We start from the raw sequence: 16,098 nt of genomic DNA, 5'->3' as shown, positions 1-16,098 counted from the left end.
GACGTTGTGCTGGATTTGCACCAACGGAAAGAATATAACGGGGTTGCGATGCACAAGCTCCAGGAATTCGTCGAATGTGAAGCACGACGGCATACTCAGTGATGCCGCATTAGCGGTAAAGTTTCGGGCAGCCACCTCGACGTTGTGCATATAAGAGCCGCCTGCAGCCTGTAAAATCTCATTAAGGCGGCGAGCGCTCACAGAGTCAATCCCTTCAGAAAAGAATGCATCGAAGTAGAAACGCCAAAGCTGAACTTCTGAAAACGCTGCAAAAGTGCAAACTATGCACAGGAATTGATCGAACGTAATCCGCGCCACCGAAGTTGTGATGTTCCCGAGGCGAAGCAACTCTTTGGTTAACAGACGAGCTCTCTCATATGCTTTATCATCGTTGATAAGGTGAAAAAAGCCCCGTATCGTCACAGTGTCACTGTTTGTCCCGTCCTCTTCGTCAAACTTCCGCCGTAAATCACGGACATTGTCACGTGTCATTCCCAGACGCTTACATATTTTCTCTGCCTCTGTGGTTTCAAGCAATCGGCCGTACAGCACTGAAACGTGTGAGTCCTTTCGTGCAGGTGCATTTTCTGCTGGGGATGCTGATATGGCCAAGGTTTTCGAGGATCTGACCACTATCTTCGTGGTGCTAAGAGATTGTCGCTGCTGACCATTGATCTTTTGTAAGAACTTCGTACTCATGTTTCTGAACGTGGATGCAGATGGTAGTCACTTCACAACATCCCGAGAAAGCAAACTGCGAACTGCGCTGCAGCAAATATAGTCAGATATTTTGGCTCCAGCTATTCCAGCGTTAGCCTCTGGCTGGCTGCAGGGTTCATTCACTTCCATCTCTCTGTCGGCAATGTGCATTTTGGATTCGCAGGTCGAAATCGCCTGATCGCATAGAGATGAATGGTGGCCCAACACCCGCAAGCAATGACAAAGTCAAGAGAACGTGTAGTAACCTCAGAGCGCGGGTCCGGAGCTCCGAAGAAGAAAACACCCAAAAGAGACACCTCTACGAGCAGCAATAGTAAAACACCCAAGGAAAGAAAGACTCCACCAAACGTCACCAAGGAGACTGCAAGTGTTAGCGATGCCGACTACGGGGTAGAGGTCCAAATTGAAATTCAGCCAAAGACACCACCACGAAAATTGAGGTGAAGCCGCGGTTAATCACTAGTAGCTCCACCATCGCCATAGGCGATGCAACGTCTAATGGGGGCTACAGCTTCAGTGGTTACCGATGCGGGTGGGTTTGCGAGTGGACATTACGGAATGCTCCTGGAAACAAAACGAGCTGAGATGCTCTGTATTTCACTAGCACTTCAAAAGCGCCATGTGATAGCTCTGCATCGTGCATTTAAGCACGAAGAACAGCTTGGAACCGGAGAAATTACAATCGGGGAATTCTTCACAATGCTACATGAGCAGCCACGGCAACTCACGAAGGGGCTTTTTTGAGGAGGTGGGCCTTGCTCGCGATATCAAGAGGTTGCGCTTCGATGATTTCGTTCTTAGTGTGGCGACCATCGCAACGTGGTCCAAGAGCGAGTTGCTGCATTACGCGTTCAAACAGTTTGACGTCGATGATTCTGGAGTGATGGACAGTCGTGAACTCCGTGCTTTCTGCGAGGGTCTCAAGAACGATAGCAGCTTCTACTTCGCCAAAAACGTCAACATTGCTCGTGAAAAGCTTGCAGCCCGGGACCGTAAACAACAAAACCAGGAATCCTCGCGACAGTTAAACCAGAACTCTTCAAGACAGCTGAACAAAGCCCCTTCAGGACAACTTCAGATTGACGAGGCAAACACGCTCGTCGATGTTGAGGACTTGGTGAAAGGATCCACCGAATTTCAGGTGGCATTTTACCCGTTAATGCAACTGCAGCAAAACGTACGTGCTTGCGCACTCGGCGAACACTTCTGGGCAAAAGTCACAGTACGTCGACAGCAAGTCGAAGTAATCGTGAAGTCCATGGGCCTTCACAGTGGAAAGCTGCCGCCCATCTCGTTTTGGACGCGCATCGTGGCCTACCTAATACCGTTTTCACAAGCACACGCAAAAGTGTTGGTCCACAAGTTGGCAGTTCTCAAGTACGCGGAAGAGCAGCGAAAACGACAAGAAGAAGCCAAGGCTCGAGCAGAAGCAAAGGCCCAAAGGTTGGCACAGATCGAAGAAGTCTAGAAGACATATCCGGAACCCTTGCAGGCATAATTGTCCGAGGCAATGATATGGTTGATTTTTTTTTCCACAACTGGAAAAAGGTCACGTACAATTTAGCTTACCAGACAAAGAGGTAGAGCCCCAGCAGCAATGTAAGCGCGAAGGTAACAAACACTTTCAAGAAGAAGGTGCGAGAGGCTGCAGTACAGTTAGGTGATAGTTTCACCCCTGCCAGCAACACGCCACTATCAATGCGCAGCGGCGTTCTGGCACTGACACCATCCTTTAGCTCTTGAAGCTGTTGCTTCTTGGCAGACAATAGCGTCTTCTGCAACATTTCCAAAGCTGGCAGAGCCATGTTGCGTCCCGATGCCAACTCAAAAATGTCACGGAACTCGGTTTCAAAGTTTGTCTGTAGTGGTGGCGTAGCCTGTAAGTCGGACTACATACCGAGTGTTGGTTAATTTGACTCGGTCTAACAAGCAACAACTAAGAAGCGGCGGCGTACCGTGACGACAGCTGTATCTTTGCTAGAGGAGCGCCCAAACCGAGGTCGAATACTCGGAGAACAAACGCGTTAAAGATCCAATCAGGAAGGGGGAGCAGCACCATAAGAGACCGCACAGGAAACAGTGTGGCAGCGCTAGTGTCCGGTTTGGAGTCACCACCCGCGCGCCCAGACTTATTACTCGCCGCAGCAACACTTTGCACCACAACGCTGAACAGTTCATCCATCTCCACCAGCGCCTGTAGAAACAAGAAACGCGTTTTCGATCACGTAGCCCATCCAGGACGCTCCGCCCCGTCAGCGCGTTGATGTAGTAGAAACTGCGCAGCATCGTACAGCCCCATTTCAGCGCTGCAACACCACAAAACAACAACAACAAAACGTAAATTCAGCCTCGCCAGCTAAGCCAATTGTCCTCGCCACAGACAACACCTTCCCTACCTTGAATATTGCGTCGACTGAGAACCTGAATGCCCGTTCCTTCCAGCACATCCAACGCGTAAAGAGCCGAGGCCTTCTCCTTCCTACACCACCCCAAAACAATAAAACTCAAACGGCTCAGCATCTCTTCGCTCCATCAACTCCCCAACCAACACCAACCATCTACCCACGAGAGTCTCTCCACGAAGAAACACCCACTGGACAGCGGGCGCAGCACCCCCTTCTCGTCCTTCACGACCTGGAACGCCGCTCCTCCGTGCAGCACAATGGCGTCCGGCAGTCTGCCGCACACAACGCAACATCCTCTTCATCACCGCTCCATCCACCGCCAAACGCCTTCACAGCCAATGCAAACGTACGCCGAGTTGAGCTGTGCGAGCCTCCGCATCGTCGTCTGCAGACTCAGCACCACGCGCTTGGGCTGTGCGTCCTCCTGCGGCTGCTTGCCCAGCTTCTTGCGTAGCAGCTCGGCCACCCGCAGCGTCGCGTCCGCCTCCACCACGAGCAGCCACAGGTCGCACGCGTCCAGCTTCTTCACGTCGCGGGTCTCCTCGAACAGCGCCGTCCCCAGCTTCGCGCCGTCCAGCAGCGCGCCGTCGCAGCGCAGCGCCAGCACATCCGTCTCCTCCTTCGTCTCTTGGATCTTGTCGCTGCTAGGGACCCCCACGAGCCACGTCTTGGCGCTGCGGCCGCTCGCAGCCACGCACAGTGCCACGTAGCGCGCCAGCTGAGCCTCCTCCCTCGACAGCGCGCTGCCCGCCGAGTACACGACGCCCACCGTTGGGCGCATCTTGCTTCCTCGAGTGCGCACTCGGTTGCCGACTGACCATCACTCCTGCATGTGCTGCCTCGGGATTGGACGATATCCTGCCACTTCAATCCTGGCATTTCAGCCAACCGCAGGCCGCCACTTTGCCGCCGCGTCGTTCCCCCCTCATAATACCGACTGAGGGCCGCCGCGTAGGAAGGATCCCGGAGCGGAAGAGTCTCACCATGGCGGGCGTGACCAACGAGCGCTACTGCACGGTGCTGCTGCAGCAGGTGACGGGGGAGAAGGCGCTCCCCCCGTCGCAGGACGAGATCCTCAAGGGCCTCGAGTCGCCCAAGGTGGAGCTCAAGATCCGCGCCGTGAAGAGCGCCATCCTGGCGCTGCTGCAGGGCGAGAAGCTGCCCAAGGTGCTGATGCACATCATCCGCTTCTGCTCCACGCAGAGCGACCACACGCTCAAGAAGCTGCTCATGGTCTACTGGGAGATCGCGCCCAAGTACGAGCAGCCGCCCGCGGGCGAGCCCGGCGCGCCCAAGGCGCCGCCAAGCTGCTACCCGAGATGATCCTGGTGTGCAACGCGCTGCTGAACGACCTGAACCACCCGAACGAGTACATCCGCGGCTGCATGCTGCGCTTCCTGTGCAAGATCAAGGACAAGGACATCCTGGAGCCGCTCAAGGACGCCGTCAAGAGCAACCTGGAGCACCGCCACTCGTACGTGCGCAAGAACGCCGTCATGACCGTCTACACCATGTACAAGACCTTCGGGGACGTGCTCATCCCGGACGCGCCCGAGCTCATCGAGCGCTTCATCCTCAACGAGAGCGACGCCGGCGCCAGACGCAACGCCTTCCTCATGCTCAACGACTGCGCGCAGGACCGGGCCGTCACCTTCCTCATGAACGCCATGGACCAGGTGCCCAAGTTCGGCGACGGCTTCTCGCTCGTGATCCTCGAGATGACGCGCAAGGTCTGTCGCCAGGACCCGGCGCAGAAGGCGCGCTTCGTGCGCTGCGTCTTCCAGCTGCTCAACTCGTCGTCCCCGCCGTGAGCTACGAGGCCGCGTGGACGCTCGTGACGCTCTCGGCGGCCCCACGGCCGTGCGCGCCGCGGCCAAGACGTACTGCGGCCTGCTCAACTCGCAGAGCGACAACAACGTCAAGCTCATCGTACTGGACCGCCTCGCAGATCTCAAGAAGCACCACACTAAGGTGCTGCAGGAGATCTTGATGGACATCATGCGCGCGCTCAGTTCGCCCAACCTCGACATCTGCAAGAAGGTGCTGGAGATCGCCATGGACCTCGTCTCAGTCCGCAACATCGACGAGGTGGTGACCCACTTGAAGCGCGAAGTGGTCAAGACGCAGGACAAGACCCGCGAGAAGGCTGGAGAGTACCGTCACCTGCTCATTAAGGCTATCCACGCGTGCGCCGTCAAGTTCCCGGAAGTTGCCAACGCTGTGGTGCACCTGCTGATGGAGTTCCTCAACCAACCGGATGGAGCTATGGATGTCGTGCTCTTCGTGCGCGCGATGTGCGAGAGCTACCCGGAGCTGCGCGAGAGCATCCTGCAGAAGCTGATGATCTCATTCACCGACATTTCGCTGGCGAAGGTGTACCGTGTTGGTCTCTGGATCCTGGGTGAATACGCCACTCTTCCGCCTGAGGACGGCACGGAGAGTGACACATCCATCTTCGAAGCGGCTAGTACCATCTTCACTGCAATTGGTAGCCTTCCGCTAGCCACTGAGGCGATGCTCAAGGCGCCCACGGAGAACCCAGAAGGTGCAGAAGACCCCGCTACTGCAGGTGCTGCCTATTCTAAGCCTGTCACTAAGAGTGTTGTGCTGGCGGACGGCACGTACGCTACCGAGACGTCGTATGCTGCTCCTGCTGCAAAAGCTGGTGCGGCAGAAGAGGAGAACGTGCCGGGTTTGCGCCGCCTGCTGCTGAACGGTGACTTCTTCCTCGGTGCCGCCGTGGCGTCGACGCTGACTAAATTGTGCCTCCGTGTGTCGAATGGTGACGTCGCCAGCGCTACGGCGCGTAACGCTGCTGTCAAGAAGCTGGTTGTGGATTCTACACGGTGCATGTGCGCTATTGTTGCTTACGGACAATCTAAGGCGAGCAAGCACGAGATTGACCAGGACTCGGCCCGCCGCATTCTTATGGGCGTGCGTGTCTTGCTTGACCCAGCGAGCGCGCAGGCCACGCACACGATCATCACAGAAGAGTGCCGTTCTGCATACCGCCACCTCTTGGATACCCAAAAGACGCAAGAGGCTGAAGCTGCCCGTGCTGCTGCTGGCGGTGCTGGAGGTGAGCCAGTGACACAGGCGGACGATCTTATTAATTTCAGGCAGCTTCGTGGCAAGAAGGCTCTGGGATCGACGGATATCGACATCGACGATGGCGCCGATATCAACCGCGCTCTTGGTCAACAGGGCGATGGCTCCGACAACGAGTATGCTGGTGCGATGCGCCACGTGCACCAGCTGACCGGTTTCGCTGACCCTGTGTACGCTGAGGCGTATGTCACGGTTCACGACTATGATATTGTGCTGGAGATTTTGGTGGTTAACCGTATTCCTCAGACACTCACCAACTTGACGGTGGACCTCTCGACGATTGGTGATCTCAAGCTCGTGGAGCGCCCTCAACCGCAAACTATTGGACCACTTGACCAGCGCACGATTCGTGCTAATATCAAGGTTAGCTCCACTGAAACGGGCCACATCTTTGGTACTATTGTGTACGATTCGGCATCAGGAGCCGAGAAGACATACGTGAACTTGAACGATATCCACCTGGACATCATGGACTATATCAAGCCAGCCACGTGCACAGACGCAGCTTTCCGTGCTATGTGGGCCGAGTTCGAGTGGGAGAACAAGGTGGCTGTGCACACAGAGCTCTCAAACGTGTTCGAGTTCTTGCAGCACGTGGTAGACAAGACGAACATGCGTTGTATGACCCCTACAGCTTCGCTGGGTGGAGACACGAACTTTTGGCTGCTAACCTGTACGCCAAGAGTGTATTTGGTGAAGATGCGCTAGTGAACCTCAGCGTCGAGAAGCAGGACAGCGGGCGTATTGCCGGCTACATCCGCATCCGCAGTAAGACTCAGGGTATCGCGCTCAGCTTAGGTGACCGCATTACTGCTGTGCAGCGCGGTAAGGACGACCAAGGCAAGCGGAAGAAACTCCTTGCGTAGACGTCGCACTCGAAGTAAGAAGTGCACCACGTCGGGGAATGATGAAGAGAGAGGCGTCACAGCGTTGGAGTGTGAGGCAGGTAAGAGAGTAGTGGTTGTTGTTTCGGTTGCAATGGACGAGAGAGATCTAGCACAGGTAACAACGCAAAAACAGTTTTTCGTGAATTAGTTCCTGCTCTTTTTCGGCAGTGCTTGAACGCGGAGATTCTCTTGAATTCGTTGGCGTTTGACTTCCTTTTGTATGAAAACTTTTGCGTTTTGTCTGCGTCTGTGCGCATACGATTTCGTATTACCTTCCGATGCAACCACTGTTATTCTGGGCGAAATCGAAGAATGCTCACGAACAGGAATTGGTAGTAAAATCATTGTACTATACACTACTACTAATATAGTAATAATATGAATAGTATTATTACAAAGTATAGTTGTTAGTACTAACATCGACAGTAGGACAAAATAACGCGATATTAGTACTAAAAATATACTAGACACTACTAAATTCAAGTTTGAAGTTCAAGGTCAATATCTTCAAAGGACGCGCGCAATGTGTGGCAAACGGGTGGTTGCCGATCCGCTCTGTCGTATTCTTCCACTCATTTTGCGTTTTCCTCCCTGAAGATCGCTACCGGGTCCGATGAGGTGCTCCAAGGCCGATGGCAGTGACAATATCGGGCCGTGTTGCATCTGCAGTCATCCTATTATCATGTCTGCAGCAATGAACTCTGCGGTGAGGCTGACCTTTCCAAACGGTACGACTAGATCTACTAGGGTCCATAGTTTGCTAGCATCTAGCGCGGTCACCTCTATGCGTAGAATTTTGCAGTCTTGGGTGCGTTCTAACCTTCAGGAATAACGATCAACCGGACGGTGAGCCCTCCCCAGCGAGCAGTCAAGGGATATCTGTGTCGAATCACGTTACGGAGGTGTATGAAGCTACTCTCACGGAATCTGACAACCTTACCCAAGCACCAGCAAGTCATAATCCGATGTTGGGATTCCAGTCGATATTGGCCATTACAAATCCTCCCGAGCTCGAGACGCCCGTTGCTCCTACCACTCCGTTTCAGAATACTTGTCACCCCTCAACTTGTCGCCAAATATACTTGGTTTAACTATGGCCAGTTGTGTTACTGTTCGTATAACCGAGACTGTATGGTCAGAGCAGGGGATGCATAAAGGAAGTCTTCCCTCCCGGCGAAGCCTCGCTTTTGCCATGTGAGCGACCTTGTATGTGTTCTCCTCCTTCGCGAATGCATGACTCCATTGCGCACTGCAAACTCAGGAAAATACTGTTAAGCATCTCATCCGGCAACTCCCAGTATGCATCCGTTCCTGCCACATCGGTGCTTCAAAGACGGCGCCTCGTACACCCCAAAAGCTCTGCATTCGCCTTGGCGCGCTTCCACAGCCTCGCAATCATCCTCTTGTGAACGCCAAAGATGCTGGCTACATCATGCACCACTTTTCGACGCGGTTTGCCTCCGTTTGAACGCACGAGGACAGAGCTGATTGCCTGTCGACGCTCCATCACTGTAAGCTCTCTCCTGATTCGTTTGACATTCATAGCTGACATTTGGGGTACGAGGGAAGGCTGGGCGACATCTGTGGACCGATTCGGATGCAAAAGCTCCTTTGAGGCCATCACGTTGTCAATTTTGAGAGCTCTGTGAAGGTCTACCCACCATTCAAACCGTCAGAGCGCCTGCGTTCTATTAAGACCAATCGTAGTCGTTTTAGGCAAATATTGACGAATCCCGAAGCACTTAAGCAAAGAGGACAAGTATTCTGAAACGGGTGGTAACAGCTTTTCAAGCGTATTTTCGACAGGTTCGTTTATATTGAGCCCTCTCCGCACACGCACAAGCAATGCGCGAGCCCAGCGCCAGCTAATGCTTCATCACAACGACGTAGCGATTGAGAGGATGAGGAAGTGCGAGCGGAATGTGTGGTTAGGGCGTTTTAGTAGTTTAGTAACTGCATTTATTAATGTTACATTTTCCACGCACCACAATTAGTAATATTAATACAGTTATTAAATTAAATCGTCACCCGCATTATTAACGATACTTTAGGGGCGAAATCGATATTACTACCAACCCCTGATTGTGCGATGTAGCCACAAGACGTTTGCAGGTACACTTGATAATCTTAATCTACTACAACTAACAGAGTATCCTGTATGTTTGTCTGTAAGTCCGTCCGTTCTCTATCTTGGGGCTTAGCCGTAGAGCATCGTCGGGGAGCGCCCTTCCGCCTGGCGACAGTGTATTAGTAGCCTACCCTATGGCATCCCACCATCCTTTTGACTGGCTAATCTATGCCCGATATTACAAAATAGCCTTGCGTTATATTTATTCGTGCTGTGATAGGCTGAAATTGCCACCCGCTAAATTTCCGTTTTGAATTCGAATTCGGGCGCGGCGGAGCGACGCAGGGCGCGGACGGCGAGCGCCGCTACGAAACCCCTAGGACGCGAGCGCCGCACAGCGACGACAGTGCGCTGCGTGCGCGATATAGCAACCGTATATGCGCCCTAAAGTCGATAAAGTTAATAGACGACGACCTTCTGGGCGTGAGCTAAATACATAATATATTATTACTGCTCTGTGATTGGCCGAAATCTCTCTGTTAGAATATATTGCTATTCGGGTGCCACACATTTCGCGATACAGCGCGCGAAATACAAGACGTGCGCTGGACAGGGGTGATCCCGGACCTTCAAGCACCTTCCACAGGACCTTCAAGCGCAGGATCTTCAAGCATGTTGGACATTCGTGCACCGAACGCGATCGCGTAGTAGTAGAGCGAGCTGGAACAGCGAGCGTAACGGGTTAGGACAAACGGTATATCCAGTAGTGAAGCGAGCTGGCACAGCGAGCGTAACGAATTACGATGAATGGTCCTTCAAGCGCGACCTGCGGGACCTTCAAGCACCGACCTGGCACAGCGAGCGTAACGGGTTGGGACGAACAGTATGGTAAGTAGTGGAGCGAGCTGGGACAGCGAGCGCAACGGGCCGCAATGAACGGTATGGTAAGTAGTGGCCTAGCGAACTGGCACAGCGAGTGTAACGGGTTGCGATAAATTGTCGATGAAGTACGCCGGACCTTCAAGCACTTCGGACCTGCAAGGCCGCAGGACCTACAAGTACCGAGCGCTATCCGTTGTAGTGGCGCGAGCTGGCACAGCGAGCGTAACGGGTTGTGACGAACGGTATATTCAGTAGTGGAGCGGGTTGGGACGAACGGTATATTCAGTAGTGGAGCAAGCTGGCACAGCGAGCGGAACGGGTTACGAAACAACGGTATGTTCAGTAGTGGAGCGAGCTGGCACAGCGAGCGTAACGGGTTGAGACGAAAGGATTGCCAAGTAGCGTAACGGGTTGCGCCGAACTGTAAACCCACCGGGCGATGCGGAGGGGCTATGACAAATAGTGGGCGAGGCTGGAACCGCGAGCGTAACCGCCTATGACTAACCACACACACCGCCGCGAAGCGCTGGCACGATCAACAGTCTACTACAACTAACAGAGTCTTCGGTGTGTTTGTCCGTCAGTCCGTCCGTTCTCTGTCTTCGGGCCTTAGCCTACCGTAGCGCATCGTCCTACCGCCCTGCATTAACGCATTAGTAACCTGCCCTATGGCATCCCACTATCTTCCGGACTGGCTTATTTTCTGCGTGATTTCTATTCGTGCTCTGATTGGCCGGTTGATTTGCCTCAACTTTCACACTAGCCGATCGCCGCCGCTTCGCGGCGGTATTGTAATGGTTAGTCATAGGCAGTTACGCTCGCTGTTCCAGCTCGCTCCACTATTTGTCATAGCCCCTCCGCATCGTTCCAGCGGGTCTACCGTTCCGCGCAACCCGTTCCGCTCGCTAAGCCAACTTGCTCTACTACTGAACATACCGTTCGTCTCTACCCGTTCGCTCGCTGTTCCAGCTCTCGTCACTGCCAGCCTGCCGTTCGTTCAACCCGTTCCGCTCGCTGTGCCAGCTCGCTCCACTACTTGCCATACCGTTCGTTTGAAACCCGTTACGCTCGCTGGTAGCTCCTTTACTACTTAGCCTACTGTTGGTCGCAACCCGTTCCGCTTGCTGTTCCAGCTCGCTCCACTACTTGACATACCATTCGTTGCAACCCGTTCCACTCAGCTGTACCACCTCGATCCACTACTTGCCATACCGTTCATCCAGCCCGTTACGCGCTGTTCCAGCTCGCTCCACTACTTAACTTCCTCTCGCAGCGTATTACGCTCGCTTGGGTCAGCTCAGCTCAACTATTTTAGTATGCCGTTCGTTGCAACCCGTACCGCTCGCTTTCCAGCTCACTTTACTGCCATACCGCTCGTCCTAACCCGTTACGCTCGCTGTTCCAGCTCACTCCCTCTTGGCCTACTGTTCGTCTCAACCCGTTACACTCGCTGTGCCGACTCGCTCCACTACTATACATACCTTTCGTCGCAACCCGTTACGCTCGCTGTACCAGCTCGCTCCACTACTGAATATACCGTTCGTTGCAACCCGTTCCGCTCGCTGTGTCAGCTCGCTCCACTACTCGACGTACCGTTCGACCCAACCCGTTACGCTCGCAGTGCCAGCTCGCTCCACTACTACGCGATCGCGCACGGTGCTTGAAGGTCGTGGGGGCTTGTAGGTCCAGCGTTCTTGAAGTTCCGGCTTGCTTGAAGGTCCTGCAGGTCGCGTTTGAAGGACCATTCATCGTAACCCGTTACGCTCGCTGTGCCAGCTCGCTCCACTTCTTGACCTACCGTTCTTCCTACCCCGTTACGCTCGCTGTGCCAGCTCGCTCCACTACTGAATATACCGTTCGTTGCAATCCGTTACGCTCGCTGTTCCAGCTCGCTCCCCTATTTGGCCTACAGTGCATCGCAACCCGTTCCGCTCGCTGTGCCAGCTCGCTTCACTACTGAACATACCGTTTGTCCCAACCCGTTACGCTCGCTGTTCCAGCTCGCTTCACTACTGAACATACCGTTCGTCTCAACCCGTTACGCTCGCTGTTCCAGCTCGCTTCACTACTGAACATACCGTTCGTCTCAACCCGTTACGCTCGCTGTTCCAGCTCGCTCCACTACAACGCGATCGCGTTCGGTGCTCGAATGTCCAGCATGCTTGAAGGTCCTGCGTGCTTGAAGGTCCTGTGGGAGGTGCTTGATGGTCCGGGTTTACCCTGTCCAGCGCACGTCTTGTATTTCGCACGCTGTATCGCGAAATGTGTGTGGCACCCCGAATAGCAATATATTGTAACAGAGGGTTTGCCCAATCACAGAGCAGTAATAATATACTATATATTTAGCTCACGCCCAGAAGGTCGTCCTATTCACTTTATGGCTATCGCGCACGCATGTACGAGCTACTATGTCGCGCGCACAGCGCACCGTCGTCGCTGTGCGGCGCTCGCAGCGGCGCCGACGTCCGAGCGCTTCCTCATCCGCCGCGCGCGGAATTCAAAAAAACGAAATGTGAGCGCAGAGGCAAAATCGGCCAATCACAGCACGAATAAAATAACGCATGACTATGTGTTGTAATATCGGGCAAAGTTAAGGCAGTTGGCAGATGGTGGGATACCATAGGGTAGATCACTAATGCGCTAATACAGGGCGGTAGGGCGATACGCTACGGCAGGCTGATGCCCCAACGGCGGGATACGACGAACAGGAGACAGACACACCGGAGACTCGGTTGGTTGTAGTAGATAGCGCTATCGCGCACATGTACAGGCTACTATGTCGCACACAGCGCTACCGTCGTCGCTGTGCGGCGCTCGCAGCAACGCCGACGTCGAGCGCTTCTCGCTCCGCCGACCGCGAAATTCAAAAAAAGGAAATGTGAATGCTGAGGCAAAATCGGCCAATCACAGCACGAATAAAAATAACGCATGGCTATGCGTTGTAATTTCGAGCAAAGATAAGGCAGTCCGGAAGATGGTGAGATGCCATAGGGCAGGTTACTAATGCGCTAATGCAGGGCCGTAGGGCGATGCGCTACAGCAGGCCTGATGCCGCAAGGGCGGGATACGACGAACAGGAGACGAACACACCGGAGACTCGGTTAGTTGTAGTAGATTTCCTTTTTTGAATTCCGCGCGCGGCGGAGCGAGGAAGTGCTCGGACGTCGGGCGCCGCTGCGAGCCCACAGGACGCGAGCGCCACAGCGACGACGGTGCGCTGCGTGTGCGACAAAGTAGCCTGTACATGCGCCCTAAAGTCAAAGTGGACGACCTTCTGGGCCTGAGCGTTGACTGGATAAATACATAATATATTATTACTGCTGTGTGATTGGCCGAAACCCTCTCTGTTAGAATATATTGCTATTCGAGTTGCCACACACATTTCACGACACAGCGCGCGAAATACAAGACGTGCGCTGGACAGAAGAACCTTCAACGCGACTCGCAGGACCTTCAAGCACATCCCGCCCGACGCTCAAGCATGCTGGACATTCAAGCACCGAACGCGATCGCGTAGTAGTGGAGCGAGCTGCAACAGCGAGCGTAACGAACAGGACAACGGTATATTCAGTAGTGGAGCGAGCTGGCACAGGCGCAACGGGTTAATGTAAATGGTAGGCAAAGTGGGAGCGAGCTGGCACAGCGAGCGTAACGAACGGGATGAACGGTATGTTCAGTAGTGGAGCGAGCTGGAACAGCGAGCGTAACGTAAGACGAATGGTATGGCAAGTAGAGAAGTGAGCTGGAGAGCGAGGGTACGGGTTGCAACGAACGGTATACTAAATGGTCGTGTTAGCTGATCCAGCGAGCGTAATACGTTGCGAGAGGAAGTTAAGTAGTGGAGCGAGCTGGAACAGCGAGCGTAACGGGTTGCAATGAACGGTATGGCAAGTAGTGGAGCGAGCTGGCACAGCGAGCGTAACGGGTTGGGACGAAAGGTATGTATAGTAGTGGAGCGAGCTGGCACAGCGAGCGTAACGAAGTTGAATGAAAGGTTTTGCCAGTAGCGTAACGGGTTGTGTCGAACTGTAGACACGCCGGAGCGATGCGGAGGGCTATGACAAATAGTGGAGCGAGCTGGAACAGCGAGCGTAACCGCCTATGACTAACCACACACACACCGCCGCCGCGAAGCGGCAACGATCAACTAGTCCCCTACAACTAACAGAGTATCCTGTGTGTTTGTCCGTCAGTCCGTCCGTTCTCTGTCTTCGGGCCTTAGCCTGCCGTAGCGCATCGTCCTACCGCCCTGCATTAACGCATTAGTAACCTGCCCTATGGCATCCCACCATCTTCCGGACTGGCTTATTTTTGCGTGATATCTATTCGTCCTGTGATTGGCCGATTTGGGCTCTGCGCTAAAATTTCTTTTTTGAATTCGAATTCGGGCGCGGCGGAGCGACGCAGGGCGCGGACGTCGGGCGCCGCTGCGAGCCCCACAGGACGCGAGCGCCGCACAGCGACGACGGTGCGCTGCGTGTGCGACATAGCAACCTGTTCATGCGCCCTAAAGTGAATAGAGGACGACCTTCTGGGCCTGAGATAAATACATAATATATTATTACTGCTCTGTGATTGGCCGAAACCCTCTCTGTTAGAATACATTGTTATTCGGGGGTGTCACACACATTTCGCGATACAGCGCGCGAAATACAAGACGTGCGCTGGACAGGGGTAAACCCGGACCTTCAAACGCGACTTGCAGGAACTTTAAGCACGCAGGACCTTCAAGCATGCTGGGCATTCGAGCACCGAACGCGATCGCGTAGTAGTGGAGCGAGCTGGCACAGCGAGCGTAACAGGTTGTGACGACCAGTAGATCAAGTAGTAGAGCGAGCTGGCACAGCGGAAGCGGAACGAGTTAGGACGAACGGTATGTTCAGTAGTGGAGCGAGCTGGAACAGCGAGCGGAACAGACATGACGGTATGGCAAGTAGTGAAGCGAGCTGGAACAGCGAGCGTAACGAGTACAACGAACAGTATGGTCAGTGGTGGAGCGAGCTGGCACAGCGAGCGTAACGGGCAGAGACGAACGGTAGGTCAAGAAGTGGAGCGAGCTGGCACAGCGAGCGTAACGGGAATTACGATGAATGGTCCTTCAAGTGCGACCTGCCGGACCTTCAAGCACGCCGGAGATTCGAGAACGCTGGACCAAGCCCGCTGGACCTTCAAGCACCGAGCGCGATCGCACGCATAGTAGTGGAGCGAGCTGGAACAGCGAGCGTAACGGGTTAGGATGAACAGTATGGCAAGTAGTGGAGCGAGCTGGCACAGCGAGCGTAACAGTAGATCGAACAGTAGGCCAAGTAGTGGAGCGAGCTGGAACAGCGAGCGTAACGAACAGGAAGTCAAGTAGTGACGAGGAGGCTGGAACAGCGAGCGGAACGGGTTGAGAACGAACAGTATGCCAAGTAGCGGAACGGATTGCGCGCGACTGTAGACCCGCTGGAACGATGCGGAGGGGTTATGACAAATAGGGAAGCGAGCGGGAATAGCGAGCGTAACGGGTTACAATGAACGAAATTAGGCCAAGTAGTGGAGCGAGCTGGAACAGCGAGCGTAACGGGTTGCGACAACAGGAAGCCAAGTAGAAGAGCGAGCTGGCACAGTGAGCGGAACGTGTTACGACGAACGTTAGGCCAGAAGTGAGGTGGAGCGAGCTGGAACAGCGAGCGTAACGAACTGCGACGAACAGGAAGTCAAGTAGTGACGAGGCTGGAACAGCGAGCGGAACGGGTTGAACGAACAGTATGCCAAGTAGCGGAACGGATTGCGCCGACTGTAGACCCGCTGGAACGATGCGGAGGGTTATGACAAATAGGGAAGCGAGCGGAATAGCGAGCGTAACGGGTTACAATGAACAGTAGGCCAAGTAGTGGAGCGAGCTGGAACAGCGAGCGTAACGGGTTGCGACCAACAGGAAGCCAAGTAGAAGAGCGAGCTGGCACAGTGAGCGGAACGTGTTACGACGAACGTTAGGCCAGTAGTGGAGCGAGCTGGAACAGCGAGCGGAATAGGCTAACGAGCA

At 54.2% G+C, this 16,098-nt stretch overlaps 5 protein-coding genes across 5 annotated transcripts; 4 read left to right on the top strand and 1 right to left on the bottom strand.

The window, feature by feature from the left end:
- Positions 1-1,426: 1,426 nt before the first annotated feature.
- Positions 1,427-2,188, top strand: IUM83_15023 (Acidic fibroblast growth factor intracellular-binding protein; the record flags this gene model as incomplete). Its single annotated transcript, XM_067939806.1, has 1 exon — positions 1,427-2,188. The coding sequence occupies one exon, from the start codon at positions 1,427-1,429 to the stop codon at positions 2,186-2,188; it is 762 nt and encodes a 253-aa protein (XP_067791334.1).
- A 97-nt stretch (positions 2,189-2,285) lies between these two features.
- Positions 2,286-3,906, bottom strand: IUM83_15022 (NAD(P)-binding domain; the record flags this gene model as incomplete). Its single annotated transcript, XM_067939805.1, has 6 exons — positions 2,286-2,609; positions 2,676-2,697; positions 2,909-3,026; positions 3,117-3,199; positions 3,287-3,397; positions 3,476-3,906. The coding sequence occupies 6 exons, from the start codon at positions 3,904-3,906 to the stop codon at positions 2,286-2,288; spliced, it is 1,089 nt and encodes a 362-aa protein (XP_067791307.1).
- A 203-nt stretch (positions 3,907-4,109) lies between these two features.
- On the top strand, positions 4,110-4,448 carry IUM83_15021 (Coatomer subunit beta; the record flags this gene model as incomplete). The annotated part of the gene is made up of 1 exon (XM_067939804.1): positions 4,110-4,448. The coding sequence occupies one exon, from the start codon at positions 4,110-4,112 to the stop codon at positions 4,446-4,448; it is 339 nt and encodes a 112-aa protein (XP_067791390.1).
- A 62-nt stretch (positions 4,449-4,510) lies between these two features.
- On the top strand, positions 4,511-4,936 carry IUM83_15020 (Coatomer subunit beta; the record flags this gene model as incomplete). The annotated part of the gene is made up of 1 exon (XM_067939803.1): positions 4,511-4,936. One exon carries the CDS (start codon positions 4,511-4,513, stop codon positions 4,934-4,936), a length of 426 nt encoding a protein of 141 aa, XP_067791297.1.
- Positions 4,937-5,015: 79 nt separating this feature from the next.
- Positions 5,016-6,941, top strand: IUM83_15019 (Coatomer subunit beta; the record flags this gene model as incomplete). The annotated part of the gene is made up of 3 exons (XM_067939802.1): positions 5,016-5,556; positions 5,695-6,830; positions 6,933-6,941. The coding sequence occupies 3 exons, from the start codon at positions 5,016-5,018 to the stop codon at positions 6,939-6,941; spliced, it is 1,686 nt and encodes a 561-aa protein (XP_067791251.1).
- Positions 6,942-16,098: the final 9,157 nt, after the last annotated feature.

This window comes from Phytophthora cinnamomi (genome assembly GCF_018691715.1).
Source record: "Phytophthora cinnamomi strain GKB4 chromosome Unknown Contig40, whole genome shotgun sequence".
NCBI lineage: Eukaryota > Oomycota > Peronosporomycetes > Peronosporales > Peronosporaceae > Phytophthora > Phytophthora cinnamomi.
The sequence above is the reverse complement of the archived record's forward strand: the minus strand, read 5'-3'. Positions and strand labels throughout refer to the sequence as shown.